At 44.4% G+C, this 20,024-nt stretch overlaps 1 protein-coding gene across 7 annotated transcripts in view; it reads left to right on the top strand.

Annotated features, from left to right (window-relative positions):
• The first annotated feature begins 2,718 nt into the window (after positions 1–2,718).
• LOC118301401 (Down syndrome cell adhesion molecule-like protein 1 homolog) overlaps positions 2,719–20,024 on the top strand; it is a 48,848-nt gene continuing 31,542 nt past the window's right edge. For 5 of the 7 annotated variants that reach the window (XM_035626883.2, XM_047337091.1, XM_035626882.2 and 2 more), the window contains exons 1-3: positions 2,758–2,980; positions 10,683–11,003; positions 13,563–13,709. In XM_035626883.2, the coding sequence (XP_035482776.2) occupies positions 2,758–2,980; positions 10,683–11,003; positions 13,563–13,709 (691 nt within the window). Of the gene's footprint in view, positions 2,981–10,682; positions 11,004–13,562; positions 13,710–20,024 lie in introns of all 7 variants that reach the window. The other 2 variants (XM_035626881.2, XM_035626886.2) reach the window with 2 other exon arrangements.

Genomic DNA, 20,024 nt, shown 5'->3' on the forward strand with positions numbered 1-20,024 from the left:
TCCTGTTACTGCATTAACCCCATGGTGATCTATGACTGACATTGGAAGGGTTACAATTCTTATCACTACAAAGGCAAGCCCGTCATTGGCTGGTGAACAAACTAACATGAATTTTGATTATGATTATTATTTTATTCTGTACTGTAAATTATCTTATTTTTCTTTCCATGAATCATATTCCACCTCTCTTATTTTTGAAGGTGTGGAATGACGATTTATCAGGTAATCATGCAACTATTAGTCGATTTTCAAAAAAAGTATTGTTGTTTTTCTGTGTTCTAAACTAAATGGACTTGGAATATACAAATACAAAATCTAACTTTTGTTAAATCTTCTATGACATGTCACATGTATCAAGAAGCCTGTTGTGCAAGCTTCAGTCCTCTGTTCTGCTCTCTTTTCAACTGTTGGCACACCAGAATCAAGACGACATTGCTCCCTATAGATGTTTCTCTCTTTAAAATTTCTATAAAACAAAGCATCATGTATTATAAACCTTTTGAATTTGCATACAAAATAAAATCTTCAGAGTAGATTTTGACCGTCATCATCATTCTTGTTGTTATCAATGCAGTCACTTTACATATAGGTCAACATTGTGCTGAGGCAAAGCAATCTTCATGGAAGTGTTCTACTGTGCGGCTGTGACAAGTGAATTTCCCCGAGCGGGATGAATAAAGTTGTCTATTCTATTCTATTCTATTCTTTTCTAATGTAATCGGGTGAGGCTGCTTTGAAACATTAAAACAACATCATTCCACTTGATCGACACCATCACGTCTACACTAAGGTCATGTCAAACCAAAATGATTGTGCAGAAATGTGCCAACCACTGGTTCACCACTGGCACGTGTCTGTTGTCAGTCCTTCCAGCAGATGTCAGCAGTGACCTGCGTGAGGAGACAGCAACCGAACCTCGGGTTGCCTCCCAGCGCAGCAGACGGAGCTCATGTGAGAGGAGGGGATGAGCTGCTGCTGGTGTAAGTTGGTAAAGTTCAAAGTCAAAGTTTGAGTCAAGTCAATTCACTTTTTGATTTATTAAAGCGCCAAAAAAAACACGGCAGACGTCGTCTCAGGGCATCTTTCATATAGGCCGTGCTCTTTACAATATTTGGAGACCCAACCTTCCCACCACCAGTGGATATTTGGAGACAGTGGTGAGGAAAAGCTCCCTTAAACTCTGTGAGTGACCTCTGACCCCTGCACTTCACATACACATTTTCCATTTTTGCCACATATACCCAGGGATGTAGCACCAAATTCTGCGCCTTATACACAAGCAGCCACCCCCACCCCACCCTTGGGCCCAGGGTAGTCTGCCCCCCCCTCCCCTTTCCCCCCCAGTGCTACGCCCGTGCATGTACTGTATGATTTCTATTGAGACTAATATGGACTTCTTTTCTTAAATGTGGGCAAATATGTCCTCCCATATAAGTTGTTTGACTTGAATATGTATATGTTGAATATAAAAGAATGAATATAAGGGCAATTGTAAAGAATTTCATGTATGGTTGATGAATATAAACACACCAATAAAAAAACAACTAACACAAAATGTTTTTGTGTTAGTAATTTAATTTAGTAATTTAATTATTCCTGTTAGTCTTCTGAGAGGAAAAATCAGTAGCTCAGAACCATGTGATTCAGTTGAACAACCTTTCAAGGCCCGTTGCATAACATGTTCATATGGCTGAAATACATGTGGATTGGTTTTTAATAATATATAAACACAACTAGTGAATTAATAAGAATAAAGAGAATAAACACCTTTTAACAGCAGTGGCAGAGACATTCCAAAGTTTTCCCTGTCAGTTCTCTTTCAAGTGAATTTCTTTATCAATCAGTCATTTTTTATATTATTTCCCCCCCCCAAAATTCTATAAATGAACTTACATTCCCCCTCTCAATTAAAATAATATTTCCTTTTTTTTTTCCAGAGGTCTATCTGTGCACGGGGTCTGTTCGGGGATCTGAAACGACTTTTGCAGAAGAGGATCACATTTCATATCCACCACTGGCATCCACAGTGACTGTAAATATTCCATGAACTGGGAGTGCCCTGCAACTTACCGTCTTCCTCTAATTTATGCGTATGCAGTGGAGTCCCCCCCCCCCCCACACACACACACACACACACACGCACACACTTCTGGCGCAACAAAGCGCGCCGCGCAATGGGAAACTAGCTGCCTGGAAAGTTGTTCTCTGCCGTTGGAGAATTCAATAACATATTTTGTAATTGTTTTAAATCACCTGCTGTTTTTTGGGGGGGTTACCTGCTGTGTGGAAGTGCCTTGCCCCACACCCCGCTACACGCTCCTGCTCTCTCCTCCTCTCTATCTGCAGTGCATTTCCGTGCGCAAATGTGCACGCACGATTCATGGCTCCGAGAGACAAAGAAAAACAGTTACTACTCTGCGCTATAGTTCCACGTCCCCGCGATTGAGGTCCACACTCAGAGGGAGAGCTAATGACATGTCCCCCACTGTCTGAGTGGCTTTTGTAGATCCACACTGCGCAAAGAACCGCGGTCATCAGGGGCGCACAGGTGGGTGCGCTCTCCAAGGTGCCAACGCATCTTGTCTGCGCAGCTCAACCCGGCAATTTGGACACAACTGGACCGACCAAAAAAAAAAAACCACTGTTCGGCTCGAATAAACCCCTCGACTTTGCAGTGAGCCAACGTAGCGCGGTGTTTGATCACTGTTGGGAGAATGGATTTGCATGCGCGGTAGTCTTGAGAGGAGAGGAGGGGACATGGGCGGGGCCGAGGCGCCTCTCATTCCCCCTCCATGCGTAGCGGGGCGGCAGGGCTGGACAGACCTCCGGGGAGCACAGTCGCCAGTCCAGCACGGAGACTCGCCTGGCCAAAGAACCGCGCCTCACACTAGCCAGGATTGCCAAATATTCCTGAAAAATATACCTGCTATTTATGGCATGTGGCTTGTAACTTTACTCCTGCTGTACTCTCTCCAAGAAGGTAAGGGAATAAGAAGAAGAAGAAGAAGAAGAAGAAAAAGAAATGCTCGGAATATCGCATGTCCTGTTGACTGAAATCATTTAAGTTGAATGAAAAGTGATAATCGAACTCATTGTCAGTCTGTATCTGTGAATGATACGTGTGGCTTGTGCTGTGGCGGGTCATCGGATGCCTTGCGGTGAGGAATTGGTTGAAATGAATTCTTTAATTGATAAGAAACCTGATAAACAGGTACAAATGTTGAGTGAGTAAAGGTGTAAACCAAAGTGTTTTTTTCTGGTTCACCTGAGTGTTTTTGTGGTTTTGTGCAGCGGCCCGTGCTGCCTCGGATGCTGCTGATAGCACGGATTGTTTTCGCATTACCAACTCCAGTTATGAATATGTAAAATGGCTGAATAGGGAGAATGAGGTGCAAATACAGATGGAGGGTGAGAGACACATGGAAACGTGCATCGGCCTTCAATCATATCGATTGGTGATCAATTTCAGAGCAAATTCACTGGAAACATTGCACAGCTGCAAAGTTTTTAGGGGCATGCTTGTGATTTTCCCCCCGGTACATCTGAACGCTCTCATTGTGCAGTCTCTGCTAATTGCAGCTGTTTTTGATGGACTGTTTGTCACAGACGCTCCCTTCCACAGAGATGCACCGTTTTTTTAAGTATGATATTTTAATAATGTGTAATTCTTCTTCTGTGTCATGAAAAAAAATGCTGAGATTATAAATTCAATTAGAAATTAAAAGGCACCCTCCTCCCCACATTTAGGTCTACTCCCATATACAGGCCATAACGAGTGCATCAAGATTCATCCTCGTTGTTTTATTCATTTGATCAATTTTGTTTATGCAAACGGCGGCGGTGTTTGTTTAAATTGATTCACATGTATTTTTTTCCTTGTTCAGTACAAATGCAGCAAATCCCTGACCCTATTGCAAAGTTGATCGTCTGCAAATTGCAGTGCATTATAATAATCCTGAACAAATCTGCATCGAAAATAACATTAAATTCAACACTGAGAGAGAGCATTGAGGCCTTTGTGTAGTCTCTCTGTTTGGAGCCATGTTTGCATGTATGTGTATACATATTTGTCCATATTTGCACAGGCCGCGAGAAGGTGTAGATGAATTTATTAAGAAGTCTGGAATGTGGAGAATTGGCTGCAGGGAGGAATATGGCTGTTCTCAATGCAAACGAGCTAAAATAGGCCATTAGCCTCGGCCCCATTGCCATTTTAAGTTCAGGCATTTTATAACGTTGGATCAGCCTCTTTTTTGGAAATATTAATTAGAAACCAGAAACATGTGTACTCGCTGTGTTGGGGTGTCTTTTAATGAATTAATATACGATTGATTTCGAGCAATAATCCCAGGCGTGATTTTTCAATGCATCTCTGGCTTCTGCGCAATCACATTAATATGCGCAAATTTATTTCACCAGATGAGAAACTCCAGGGGCGTGGGTGCAGATTACAGACTTGCCCGGTCATGTTCCTCACTAATAGCGCACCTGGACCCCGCGGACGTGCTCGCGCCTGCTTCATGGCTCGCGTTTCTGGTTACGCGCGTGCGTGCGTGTGTGTGCGTGTGTGTGTGTGTTGGCGGGCGCGCGGTGGAGGGGAAGTGACGGGGACACCCCTCAAGGTTTTGTTGTTTAACGTTGGACACTTTTTTAGTTTTTTGTTATCTCTGCAGGAAAGTTCACACGTTTTTTTAAAAATTATTATTATCCACACGATTCTTTACAGGAAAAAAACACGATAATGATTTCCACACAAACTATTTAAAAAACACATCTATGTCAGAGACATGCAGGTTTAATGGAGGCAGTCAGGGTGTAGTGTATTTTATTTAAATGCGCGATGGGAAAAATAACAGTTAACCAAATACAGTTTGCTTTCAGTAAATTCAAATATTAGACATGAGTAAAGAAGGATTTAATTGTGAATTTTAAAAAAATTGTGTTTTATTTTAACGATCATTTCACTGTAAATTCACAGTTTTTCCACAGATCTGCTATAATTGTGGATTAATCAGCAGTGAATAAAATCAGGTTTAATATAAACAGGCCTGCTGTGGGCCTGTTTGGAGCTGTACGTTTAACATCTAATTATATAATGAAATATTTGTGCAACAGTGAAATGTAAAGCAATAAGGTGATCCCTCAACCTGGCACACTCCTCACGACACCCCCAACATCCCCACCCCCACCCCAAATATAAATATGCAGAGATTCCCCCATCCCCTCTGCAGTCCGGTCCCCAATTAAAGCTACGATAGGGGCTATAGGCAGCGCTCAGTGACGGAGCTGTGTGGTCCACAGGGATGCCAGTCATTACTCAGGCAGGGCACAGGCCTCCATCTTTTTTTTTTTTACCTGAACCAAAGCCAGCATTATTTAATTTTTATATACATTATTTAATTTTACATTTAGAAAACCAAGAACACCAATTACGAGAGGGGTTAAAGCTAAATTCCTGGTTGTAATTTGGTCCTTCGAGGGTCCCAGGCATACGATTTTGATTTTATGTTATTTTAAATATGGAGACAAGTATTTAAGTTTGTATCATATGCTGGCAAAAACAAATATCAAGGTCTGGTGATTGTTTAAACAACTTGACTCCTCTGCACTTGGCTGTCTAACTGTAATTTCACAACATGAATGTCAGCTATATTTCACAAGTTAATGAAGGAAAAATGATCTGCACTTAATTTTGATTTTTTCTTTTATCAAATGGTGGGTAAAGTCTTCTGGTGTAAGACCGTCAGCAAAGCGTTGCTCATTACACTTCCCATCACACCAATAGGAGCTCCGTCACTGTTCTCCCATTCGTCCTCAAATTTGATCATAAATCCCGATGAGATTTTGAATAGGTAATTGTTTTGTTTTTTTGTTACTTTTAAGAACATACCCCCCATACACACACACACACACACACCCCCCCCAAAAAAAAAAAAAAAGAAGATGCAAATGAACACCGTCGACAGTTAGAAATAAAAATTCTTCCAGCAAGAATTCTGTGCAGCAGTACACTGATGCTAAACTGAGCCAGACCTCCTCCAAATTTTATTGGATGCTGGAGCACCACACTTTTGGAGGGAGGGTGCGTTCAGCAAATGTCAAATCTCTGAAGCAAGTAGTTGTTGTTGTTGGATCTCTCTCCCTCTCTCTCTCTCTCTCTCCCCCCCCCCCCCTCGCTCTCCCCCTCTTTCTCTCTCTCTACCTCCATCACTCCCTCCCTCCATCCCTTCCTCCAGCAGTAACTCCCCTCCCTCTCTCTCCCTCATCACTAGGCAGAATTAAAGGTTGGGGGAGGGGCAGTTTATGCAGACTGTGCTGGGACTTGTGATCCACAGATTTGATATTCACATTAAGAGAGAAACTGGCTGCTTTGATGTGAGGGGGAGCGGGTCCCAGGGGACTGCTGAAGTAGCACACTTTTTTTTTTTTTACTGACACAGCACAGGCCTGGGGTGCGGCGGGGGAGTGCGGGGGCACATTGTTGGTGACAGGGTGTACAGAAAGACAGTGGGTGGGGTGGCGATACCCCCTTCACTGATTAGATGTAACCCCAACAACCTTCCCCCCTGCCTCCCTGGCCACCAAACACCTACTTATGCCATAAGCTTACACCTATATTTATAACCCCTGCATCCCACCAATATTCAATTCACACTCTTCTCATGCTGCGTCTCCTTTCACTTCCTCTTCTGCGGCTCTATGCATGCAGTTTCAACGCTCGAGCCCCTCCCCGCCCCCGATCAAAAACACAACGTGCAACTTTCTAACCCACACCTGGAGGAGGAGTGGCGGAGAGATGTCAGGATGGGATGAAAGTGGACGCAGCAGTTAGAGTCTGGTTAGAGGCAGCGAAGGTGACCAGGGACAGATCACGAGGCTGATGTGCACGTCATGTCTCTGTTGACCTTTGCCCCACGAAATGTTTAGTCCGACGTTGAATAGAATAAGGTCGAAATGCTGTGAAAATTATTTTATTAAATGAAAGAGAAGGGAGAGCGAAGAGGAGGAAGTATGTGGGGAGGTAATATGCCTCTGTGAGACACAGGGAGCTGTGAGAAAGTGTGCATGTGAAACACTGGGGGTTCTGGGGTTTGTTTACCTCTTCATCACAGTACAGTTTCTGAGTGTCAAGTGTGTGTGTGTGTGTGGGTGTGTATGTGTGTGTGCGCGTACACTCCTGTGCACACTCACATCCTGGAGAGGCGTAGATCAGCTGCATTATGCATGATGAAACCTTGCATAGGTTATGACTTCTGCCTTGCTGACATACATATTCATGCACAGCTCTCCGGCAGGATGTATAAAATAGTGGCTGCAACTCTTGACAGCCTGAGCTTTGAGCTCCAGCAACTCCATCAGTGCTCCAACACCTTCCAGTGAGGGCTGCCCCTCTCCCTCTCTGGTGCCGTGTCTGAACGAGGCTGATGAAGCCTCCTGGGTGTAGGGGAGCTGCAGCAGCAGAAACACAGGGACCCCAACAGCTTTGGTCAGTACTGCCATCAGGGTACCGCCGGGGTTACACCTTTGTGGACACGCATCACCAAAATAGACAGTGGAAACCACCTTGACTGTGGGATGTAGTTGTCTCAAACTGTTAGAGCCCACTTGCAGATTTCATTTGTCACTTCTAATGAGCATAAAATAATGTAGAGCTGCCACAATGGATTTTTCAGTTTAATAAAAGTAACGTACAACTATTTTGATGATCAATAATCCATTAATCAATAAGAAAATCCAAACATTCTCCGTTTAGGACTTTATGACATTTTGGACAGTTGGTCGGACAAAACAAATTTGTGCAAAGAATAACGACATAATTGTGAGCTGTAGCTCTAGAATAACAATACATCTAGTAATTGTGGGAACTGTGTTGTTTCACCAATTGAAACAGTCTGGTAGCTTGCTGTTTTAACAGGATGCTAAGTATGCAACATGTATTTTGAGGTATTTCGTCATCAAAACTGTGGTAAAAACACCTTGTTGATGACATGTTGTTCTAAGCTACACAAGAGGCGCAGCCATGTTCAATATCATAAAGGTCATGGTTAGTGCATTGGCTTGAACTTTATCGTTCGTCCTTTTTTCCCTTTTGAATTCAGTCCTGACGAGCCACGAGCCTTGATGCTGTCCCCTGTTATGCACCTTGGCACATGTGGCATTTTGTTTTCTCGCCACACAAGCTGTCTGTACAGGTCGGCACAGGTGGCGTCTAATGTTTCATCTGCTGGTTTTAAATGGAGTGAAAACCAGGACTGTGCCAGTTGAGTTCTGGAGCGCACCCAGTTTGCTACACCAGTGACTATGAGCCCGGCCACGCCTAACCAAACCGCAGCTTGTCATCCCATCACTGATCATGTACACACATTTCTTTCTACAATGTATAGAAGGCGGCCTGCTACTTCAGTTTTTAAAAGTACCTTTTGAACATATTCCTTCACTCATGCAGCTTTTATATTGCAATATTTGTGGCAGTGTGAAACAATTTGGGGCTTGGTAACTTCAAGTTTCTAAATTTAGATTGTTCAGTGGGTCACTGTTGTTAGGTTAAATTGCTGCATTTTCATTCAGTCACAGCTTTCAAGTGCCAGCGCCACCATGGCAACCCACTCTGTCTCTTCCTACTGTGACTGAGCCCTGAGAGCGGCTTTTGGAGTGTGTGCGCGTATGTGTGTGTGTGTGTGTGTGTGTGTGTGTGCATGCGTGTGTGGTTCGTCTGGTTTTGACAGGCTCTGATTGGTGCCGGTTTGTTCTGATCCCTTTTCTATTTCACTCCCCTCTCCATCAGTCCCAGTGCTCCCAAGCCCCCCAGTGTTTGGGCCCCCAGGCCATATAATCTACTGTATGAGAGGTTTTCCTGCTGCCCAGCCCCCCTGAGCTCTCAGGGTGACCCCCTCACTCCTCCACTTTAGTCCTGTCCCCCCATTGGGAGATTATAGATATTGCAATCTTTAATATGGGCTTTATGCTCAGGGGCCATTATCAGTAATCTGCAGAGGGGAGGGAGTTTGACCTGGTTTTTGCAGCCCACCACCGGACTGCCAGACACATTTTCATATACCATCTGTAACATGCTGCCCAGCTTTATCAATCTCGAGTCTAGGGACAGCGCCACACTTTTTTGAGGGAAACTGGAACTGTTGGCAAACTGATGGAAAACACAGTTGCGCTTTTCTTCGATCTGCTGCACTGAGCGCGGTATTAGCGCAGTGACACTGTTGATGGTGATGATTGATTCTGCCAGGCCGTATTTGATCATGTTTTTATGTCACCATCACTAGCACAAAGCCACCCTTCATTAAAGAGGCAGCCCAAACAAAGTCAAAATCAGATAAATCAGGTTTTTCCACTCCTCCATTTCTTGTGTTGGTGCTTTAATAAATGGCCTCTGTGACAATATTACAAAACCTAACAGTCAAAGTTCAAACAAGATGCATTTGGTTGTCACAGCTGTTCTGGTTAATGTGATATCTGCACCTGTGAAAACTATGGGGCTCTTTCTCCATTTTCCTGTTTCCTCAACTTTACAACATGATTTCATTCTTATATGATTATGATCCCAATGCAACACAACCACCATCACAAAGAGGTTGTTAGTGATGAGAAATGAGGTTCAGATCAAGATCAGTGTTAGAAGTCTGCCCGGCAGACATTGCAGGTGTCTGTGCCTCGGCATCAGACTACATGAAGTCGGTTGGTGCGCTGTGTGTTACCAGCAGAACAGACTGACAGACAACATATGATCTGGACCACAGAGCAGTCAGAACCTTCTTGATTTTAAAAATATGTTATTCATAACTGAAATAACTTATCGTACAGTAACAGAAAAATGATGTCCACCTGCTTTGGTAATCAGTTGGATGTTTTTGTTTTGTTGTTTTTCAAGCACCAAATGTTCCCCTAGATGTTTTAAAGAGTTTCTGTGCTACATTGAACATTATCGGGGTGAACATGTAGTGGGATGGTGTGTATCAGATGACATTATTTAATATCAGTGGTGGTTCACATCCACATCTGTCCATCAGTTGTGTCCCACCCCACGTTTCTCTTCTAATCTTCCCTGTAATGACCCCAAATTTGAGAAGACCTCTTCCTCCTTTCCTCCTCTCACTCTCTTATCTCTGCTGGAGCTGTATGTGTTTAATCTGAGTGCGTGAAGAACATTCCTGTATGTCTGTCTGTGTGTGTGTGTGTGTGAGTGCGTGTGTGTGTGTGTTAAATATGTAAGGAGATTAAATAGACTTAAATCTCTGCGTCTGGCATAGAAATTCCAATCACATAACCTATCAGCGCGTTCCCTCTCTTCTCTCTCTCTCGGTCTTTGTTTGTGTATGTGTGCACACACTGTACAGAGGTAACAGGCTCCTCCCCCCCCCCCGATTCCACCACAGGCTTTAGCCCAAATCCCTGGCTTTTTGCATCACATGACTGATGTTTGCAGCTGGACATTTGACATACATTTGTTATGATTATTTTGCAACACATTTGAAGGACGTCTCCATTCTGCCTATCTTTTGTCCATCAACGTGATGCCGATTGCGTCCGTTCAATGGCAATCGAACCCTGTTAGATTATCTTTAGACTTCTGTGTGTTGACAGTGTGTGCAGCACATGTGATCATTGTTGGCCTCTCACCTCCACCTCAGCCTGCTAAGTGATGCTGTGTTGTCTGTTTGCCCCTGCAGTACACAGTGAGGATGTGGGCTCTACCAGGCTGTACTTTGTGAATGCCTCCCTTCAGAGGGTAACCTACTCCAGCTCGGTGGGGGTGTCCCTGCCCTGTCCAGCAGGGGGCACCCCCAGTGCCATACTGCGCTGGTACCTGGCCACCGGCGACGACATCTACGACGTGCCCCACATCCGCCACGTGCACGCCAATGGCACTCTGCAACTGTACCCCTTCTCGCCCTCCGCCTACAACAGCTACATCCACGACAATGACTACTTCTGCACTGCCGAAAACCAGGCCGGCAAGATCCGCAGCCCCAACATCCGCATCAAAGCTGGTGAGTTGGACAGACGGTCAGGGACGTAGTGGACCTGAGAGCAGAGAAAGAGACTTGAAGGATCTGATAGATGGAGGGAGAGGAGAAGGGCTGTGGGGCAAAAGGTCACAACATGATGAGGGAAGGGGCCAAAAGAGACAGTCGTGAAAGCATAAAGTAGAGCAGATGTGATTGACAACTGCAAAAAGCCCAACCCACCCACCCGCACACACACACACACACACCACACACACACAAAAGCACCTGCCCAAAAATAGCCTGTGTCAACCTGAACACAGATTGACCTAGAACACAGCCTACAGAGGGAACATCTGCATAACATCCTACACTCACCAGGCCCCGGCCTTCGCTCCTACCTATTTGTCTGGGCTGGTGATGAACCGCTGCACTCTACACTCACATAACCCCTTCAGCTTCATACAGCATAGCACCATCTGGTCGAATGAAAATCCAAAACACAACCCCTACAGTGCTTAGAGTTAAGTGGCAGATCAGATAAGGACAAGAAGTGTGACAAAAGGTCACAGTCCTTCACTTTATGAAAGGTCAGAACAACCAAAGCCATCAGGGTCTTTTAAGCCACTTGGATATATATATTTTTCAAGGTTTTATTCAAGGTAAAATGAATTTGCCACCTTACATTGAGGTGATGTAGTCTGAAGCCTAAGTGACCTGATCATTCTTTTTATCTTTAAATGGATGCTCTATATTTAATTCATAAGCAATCATTTCCGACTACACTTTTACTGCACATCAAACATCTCAGGCTGCTTTTTTGGAAATATGATAAAAGCATTTGGTAGTTACTATTACTATAATAATAAAGAGTAAATCAATAAACATCAATGGATGTTCGAGGTAGTTTCTTTTTTGGACATTTTGACCAGAAGCAGCTTCTGTCGCCATCACATTCTCTTTTTCCTGTCCCCCTTCGTCTCCCCGCTCCCTTGTTCTTCAAACTGTCCTCTTGTGCCGGACTAAATATAGCCACAGCACACTTCTTTAATTATATCTCATTAACAAACCTAATTGGCGCTTTCCATTCAATAGACATTGCGAGGCTTCTTTAATAAGCGAAGACCTCATCTAAAGTGAAACAGTACTTCTGTGGGCTTGGTTTCCTTCAGCTCCTCCACGAGTAGACACATGAAGAGGGAAGTGAAATTTTACCCAAAGAACAGCTACATCAAACCACAGCTGGAACAAAGCTGCAGCTGGGCGAGAGTTTCACTGTATCTACTGCACCCCCCCTCCCTCCCCTCACTCCCATCGTCCATTCAGGCCAGTCGGTCCCTCCCCCTTCCCTCCTGCCATCAACATCTGTTTTCATATTCTGCCTCCCAACACCGACTTGAACTAATACTCATATTCATTCTAATACTAATACTAGCGCCAAGTTGAGGATTTGAGCCAGGACCCTGAGCTGCATGCCAGCCGGTTGCTGCCTTCATTCCCACATGACCCAAAAGCCTGGCCTCAGGAGACGAGGGATTAGCATGAACCAAACATCCTGCAGCCAGCGGCCTCTGTTGGGCCCTGGCAGCTCTGGTGCACAGGTTGCAGTCAGACAGGATGTGGACTTTTTTATTTTCGGGCTCAGCCATGTTGCTTTTAGGGTTTGAACCTGAACAATAATTGACAGGGGTCTCATTTGAATCCGCTTTAACAACAACATCTAAACCATCATAAGCCCATATTGTTTCAAAATTAATGTATAGATTTAAAAATAAAAACATTCTATTCATCTATTCAAATAAGATGTAAATTTCCGTGCACTTGCATATGCGCATCCCTCTTGCAGCAGGAATGCATGCATGCTGTCCTCGTGTCTGTTACCAGGGAAGGGATTTCAAACCAGTTTCTTAGCAACCTTCGGATACGTCCCTAGCTTTCATGTGATTTTGCTAATGAGTCCCCGCTCATTCGACAGTGTAAAATATCGCATGAACCGGCACAAACCGAAAATGAGGCATCAACGCTCCAGTTTACTTTGGATGTGCTGCCGACTCTGTCGGCTCCTCACAAAGTTCTGTACGAAAAAACAGTAGATCGGCGTTTCATGATGATGCCATGCCAGAGCTGTAAAATTATTTCCATGATTATCCTGCTTAATGGCAGCTTGAACCCTTCGTGGTGAAAGCAGAGGCAGGATTAGAAGAGTTCAAACAATACACACGAGCAGGCTTGCAATTTCCAGTGAATACATGTGGAGAGCGGTGGTAACTGATGAAAGGGTGTTCTGGAGTGGTAATGTGTTGTTTTTGATGATGTAAACACGAGTAGATTAAGTTTTTTGTCCCAATGCTCACACTGTGATGAGATCACCGTGATGTTCATCCACCGTCAACACATCTCCTGCATAGTTGATGGAATATATATTGCGATGATAATTAATGTTTTTAAAATTCAATCCCTTTTATGATTAAAAAAAAAAACCAAGCCTTTCGTAATCAATATTAAAGACAGCGAAACTCTCCACACCATCACTAATGAGTGGTAGGAAAATCATTTTGCCTTGAACGTCAGCTAACTTAATGTTTCTTGTGTGTGTCTGTATAGTTTTCAGGGAGCCCTACACCGTGCGAGTGGCGGACCAGCGCTCGATGCGGGGCAACGTAGCTGTGTTTAAGTGCCTCATCCCCGCCGCTGTGCAGGAGTACGTCAGCGTCGTGTCCTGGGAGAGAGACACCGTTTCCATTGTTCCAGGTAACACGTCACATGAATGAATTTGGGAGGGTGTTTGTGTGTGGGGGGCCAGTGTGACCGATTTCATACAGTTGAATTTAGGTATGTCTTTATTTTCTCTTTGTGTGCGTGTGTGTGTGTATGTGCGCGCACCAGAGGACGGTCGATGCACCGCTGTGCTCTATGTTTGACCAAACTCTTAACTCGTGTCTTCTGTCTGCTCACTGTTCTGGATCACTGATCCGGTCCCCCTCCTCCTCCTCCCTTCATACACACATCTCCTCCCTCACTCTCCTTCATCCTCTTTCTTTTTTTTCTCTCAGACATTTCATGCCTTCCCTCTCTGCCACCACAACTTGAGCATCTCATCTCAATCTCATCACATAGAGCCACCCCCCCAGTCAAATCCTACCTTTAATTGTGAATGGCACTACATTATAGTCGCCAACTCACATGACTATTCCACAGTTTTCTCCTCATCAGATCTATTTCTGTCCTCTCCCTGCTTGTCTTAGTGCCCGTACTGTCCTTGAAGAACAGGGCCACAATTAGAAACACAGTATGTCAACAGGACTGTGCCCCCACATTCATCTCCATTAACCTCATTTGTGTGTGTGTGTGTGTGTGTGTGTGTGTGTGTGTGTGAATGGGAGACAGAAAGCGACATGAAGTGTTCAGTCTTTACAGTCTGTTGTCTATTTGTTTGCATGTTTTTTTATTTAATTGTACGATTATGTATTGAGAATTGTGCAAAATGCTGACAATAACAATGTTGGGGAGAGGAATGAGGGGTAGAGGAGGAAAATGAACCGAAGAAAGCGAGGCAAGGAGGCTAGTAGGGCAAGAACGGCCTCGGGTCCTGGCAGATGGCGTTTAATATTATATGTATGCAAAACACGGAGACAGTGTGTCACACATACACATGCATCCAAATTGCGGCAGTTTGTTATTTTTTTTTTGACATTTCAGTCAATGTTTTGTTAATTTTTGTCATGTAATATAGTGGTGTTACTGTACTTTGTATCAGTTTCTTTTTTTCAGTTATCATTCTGGCAGGAAACAGCAACATGGAGAACAAACATAGATTAGTCTCTTTCCACACACCACTTCTACGGTATTTTAACTAAATATATGGCGTGTTGTTCACGCACACGCACACGCACACACACACGCACACACACACACACACACCAAACAGTGAGTTTCTTGTATTGAAGTTCCAGTTTACAAATTTGGACATCTTAGATGTTTTCATCTTCAATAATTTTTTTTTCAATTGTGACTTGCTGTTTTCATCTCATTGCGAATTTCCCCCTGTTTCACTCACGCACTTTCAAAATCAAGAGTTTGGTTCCTAGTGACAAAATGACTTCCCACATTTCCTAAACAGACACAGCTGATATACTTTGGATGTGCCAGTCTGCTCTGTGTTTGTGTTTATGGTTTCTATGTATGGGATGTTGCTGCGTATGCTACATGAGGCTGCTCGTGTGTAATTAGGGGTATATAGGTCAGATGATGAGCAGTGAGTGTGAGGATCAGATGCTGAACACGACGAGCTGCTGCACCAAACTCAGCATTTGTTTCCCCTACGACAGCGGCACACACAAACACTGTGTTCACCCTTCAACCCTGACCTCTGCGCTAATCAACACGGTGACCTCATCACCCTTACAGCCAATCAGTGCAGTCCCCTATCGGCAACACACCCTCTCTTTGAAAGATAACATCTGCGAAACCAACTCATAATGTGAATATTGTGATTGCCCCCTCACACGAATGCACAAAATACATCTAGCCGTGCACATGGACACAAACAATGAACATCCATACACAGCAGACGCATGTGGTTATACACACAGTCCAGTGGGAAACACTGCATTGTCTCTTTGAGTTACTCTAACATCACCGGTCAGAGTCTCTCTTTTCTCACCATCCCTCCCTCTATGTCCGGCAAAGGACTGTCTGGACACGACTAATGAAGATGTGAAAATTGAAATTGATTTTGTGACCGAAAGCTCTCCGCATGCAAGTGAGTGGGTGGTTGGCCGCCGTGCCTGTCACTATTCCTTGCACCTTGCTCCAGACACACAGCTGGAGAAGTTTCAGTTGGAAACGAATCGGAGGCATTGACTGCATCATTTTCCTGCTTGCTCCCGTTCAGGGTCACAAGTGACAGAGGGCAGGGAAAAAATCCTGGACATTTTTTGCCATTTGATCAAACAACAAATGAACAGACACGCACTCATTTTGTTCAGATTCCCAGATTTGCTGTCTCCGTGGTAACACATACTCTGCCTGGGATGTTATCTGGTGTTGTGTTGATAAAGTGGGACATTGTCTGTTGAAATCCACTGCAAACATCGAGCCAAAAGCGTTCAACCATCACTGAACTGTTTGAATTTCAAAAACACATGTTTTGTTTCGGACTTGGAAGTGATCGGCTGGCTTCATCGCTGCAGAAAACAACTGCTGGAGATGTTTCTGTGAGCTTCCATCTCCATTAGTTTCAATATATCAAGTACTTTTTGTTTCTGTCTTGATTTTCTAATTTGAATTGACAACAATCGATAATATAAAATAATACCTTTCACATTCCCCAACTTCGATGGAGCTTTTGTGCCACCGCTGACCCGAGGCTGAATGTGACAAGACTGCCCAATCTCCTTTGAATTAGAAGTTGGCTAATCTAAATTGTCCACTTAATCTTCACGTCATAGCTGTGCCTGTGCACAGAGGAACCATTATGTGCTGCGTCTGATCAGTAGCACAATCACATACTGGTCTGAAGGTTGACTTGGTGACATAACACAACGCGGCTGTGACCTCTGAACCCCGACAGGTTCCGTTTTGTCAAACACACATGTTCCCCATCTGGAGACGTGTGTGTGTGTGTGTGTGTGTGTGTGTGTCTCCCCTTTCCTGCCCCATTTTCCTGACCAGCCAGGACAGGGAGGGGGGTTTAAGAGGGGAGGGGTACAGGCAGACTGACCTATTTCCCTCTCACTTCCCTGCTTATACCATCCCTATAGTTTAGCTTTGTTAGTGAGTGTGTGTGTGTGTGTGTGTGTGTGTGTGTGTGTGTGTGTGTGTGTGTGTGTGTGTGTGTGTGTGTGTGTGTGTGTGTGTGTCTGTGTGTGTGTGCACGCGCGCGCGTGTGACCCTTACGAGACAATGGAGGCGAGCAGCTAGTCTGAGCAGTGATCTGAAGGAGGAGAGCTGGAGCGCAGACAGAGAGATGGTGGGTTTGTGGACAGGCATTAAAACCACAGTGGGACACAGAGAGGGTTCAGCTCGCAGATCGCGGCCGTCAGTCTAACCAGCAGAAAACTAATGAGAGGCCCTGATGAATAGAGACTGGACCAGCAGATGGCTGCAGCCACATGGTGGTCCACGAAAAAATGCCCAACCATGTCCCACCTAATACACCTGCCACACAGTTTGGTCTTTATGCATTTGCACAGTAATTCAATTCACAGGCCCTTACAATCCAGAGCTGAAGCGCAATAACAAACGGGGGAAAGTTATAGTGTTTGAGATTAAAAAAAGAAAGAACTCAACTAGAAATCATTAACACTTCACCTTCTCATCACTAAATGATACATTTCTCTTATTTTCCAATTCAATCACACTCCGTCTTGTCCCACTCTCTGAAACTCTACAAGATGCAGAGGTGTTTTGTCCTTTGTTCGCTCATTACAACACTTTAGTCCCTGAAAGGAAGATGGATGTAACCTGTGTTTAGCCCAGCACTGGGTGGATGCTGAGTTATCAGGCCTTAGAACGAACATTGGAGGTCACCGAGTGGCAAGGTCACTTACAGGCTATGTTACAGATCGATCCTCTGCCCCCTGGGGGTCCCTGCTGGGAGTCAGGTGGTTCAACAGAGACACAATAATAGACAAACCATACGCACGCACACAGGGGTTAATTGGGACCACCTGGAAAATGACTATTACAGTTTTGTGGGATAAGCAAGTTGCACCAGCTAATCTCATCTGATAAGTTTGCAGAGTGACTCGAATTGGATAATGATGATGAATTGAGCAGCGCCATCTCTCTCCACTTTAAGCTTAGCAGAGTATTTTACTATATCATAATCCATACATACATCATAGGGCTGCAACTAAAGGTGTTTGTGTTGAATATTATGTTCATAATTTGGTTAAAAAAATGTTTTAGTAAAATGAGTCCAATTAAATTTACAAAAATGTAAAAACATTTTTATTTCAGAGCTGAAGTCAGGATTTTTTTCCTAAGTCTAGTCTATTCATTTTCTGTCGAATAATCAACATCAGAATCAATTTTATTTTTCATTCTGTAACATAATTTGCTACATACGGCACAGTAAATACGCAGCAGAAACTAGATTCGAAAAGCAAAGCTAAGGAGCTGCAACGGTTTTAAATTCAAAGCGAATGGACAATTTTCTTGCTCGGTAGTTGGAAAATGAGTGTCATACACAGGTGCAGTGAGGAGAGAGGTGACAAAGGCAACAGAGGCCTCGTGGAGAGCAGCAGTGTGTAAGGACACAGTGTCTGTTTGTAAATCTGCGCTTGTGCACTCAGAGCAGGAATACATTAATGGATGCACTGTGTCTGGAACGCCGCAGACTCTTGTAAACACAGGTTTAACACATGCACACACACTGACTTCTAGAAGAGTGCAAATGTACCAGCCTGCCCTCTACACACACACACACACACACACACACACACACACGTACACATTCACTCACACATCCCCCTTACAAGTAACACAACAAAGCCATTTTCAGATTTTGCATGAACCTGCCTGAATATGGAGCACTCATTAAACATTAACTCGGGACACATTAAGGCTGCGCGCCGCGCCGCTCTGCTCGACTCTGCTGGGCGACGACTGTCCTGTTGTTGTGCTTTGGCTGCCTGGGTGCAGCAGGACGTGGTGTGACAGATGAGGACGGGGAGCACGTGGCGTCCTCAGGGCTCATAGAACCTAACCCCATTGACTGTCGGGCCTCTTTGACCCCCCAACCTCCACACCATCCCTCCCTCACCTTTCCTGCTCCTGCCTCTGTCCCATGTGGCACACAGCAGGCCACGGGGGACTTAATCACGCGGTTATTATATACTTTCATATGCAAACATGTGAAACCAGTGCAAGCGTCTTACAAAAATAATCTACAATAGAACTATTTAAAAAAAAACAGAAACGCGACAAATGTATTCATTTCGAACTTTTCAAATCAGATTTCCAACGCAACCACATGAGTCATAAGTCAAGTTCTTCTGCGGGTTGTTCACCTACGTCTGTTTTTCCTTCACTTTCTCTGGTTGTTGTTTTTTTTTGCTCCTCTCACATTTGCCCCTGTGTGCTGAGAGTGACTGAGAGCAGGGCAGGAGCAGATGGGGAGCTGGCAGCCATCTTTTACTCAGTTAGGTTGAGTAGGCACGTGGGTGGGTGTGTTAATTAGGAGAAAACAAGTGTGTGTGTGTGTGTGTGTGTGTGTGTGTGTGTGTGTGCGCGTGCGTGCGTGTGCAAGGGGCACAATAGGCATAATTATCTCTGCTTGAGAGGCCCAGTTGAGGGGGGGTGGAGGGGGAAGGCGTGAGGAGGCAGAATTCAACAATGGCCCAACCACGGGCTTTGTGTGCACAGAGCAGAGGGCTGACAAGTGTCGGCTATTATTGACTATTTACACACTACTACACACGCCTGCTCACGTGCACTTAACACAGAAATGTGCACACACTGTAGCTGCCGCCGCCATTCTCCCTTGCCTTTTTTCCTCTTTGTGTCTCCATCAAGCACACACAAACGCTGACACACACACACAGACACACACACACTCGCGGTATGAGCACGTTAACACTGCATCAGTGTATCAGTGTCAATCAGCGAAAGAGGGAGAGATGGGAAAGCCCCTGCAAGCACGTCCCTCTGACAGAAAGCTGGCCACTGTCTCATCCTTCCAGCCAGACTGTGTGACAACATGAGAGCGAGAGACAGACAGAGGAAGCTGCTTTTGGTTCACAAGTTTGTAATCTTGTGGCTTAACAGATCATTACTGGGTTGTTTTGGTTTTTTTTTGCAGCTTTGGTCATCCTTTCTTTTGGTGGTGATAGCGTTCCACTCATCGAGGTGTGTGCTGAAAGACTACAATACTGTGACTACAAAGTCAGATGGAGAAAACTAAATGCAAATTGGACTTAGTCTTTGTTTTAGTTTTTCTTTTCTTTTCCTTTGGGAAGTAGTTTTAACTTTTTGACTATATAAACTCCATTATTATCAAATAAAGCAGGTTTTCATCATAAATTAGCAAATCATCATTTTGGGGCAATGAAGATATGTCTG

This window comes from Scophthalmus maximus, chromosome 2 (assembly GCF_022379125.1).
Source record: "Scophthalmus maximus strain ysfricsl-2021 chromosome 2, ASM2237912v1, whole genome shotgun sequence".
In the NCBI taxonomy this organism is placed as follows: domain Eukaryota; kingdom Metazoa; phylum Chordata; class Actinopteri; order Pleuronectiformes; family Scophthalmidae; genus Scophthalmus; species Scophthalmus maximus.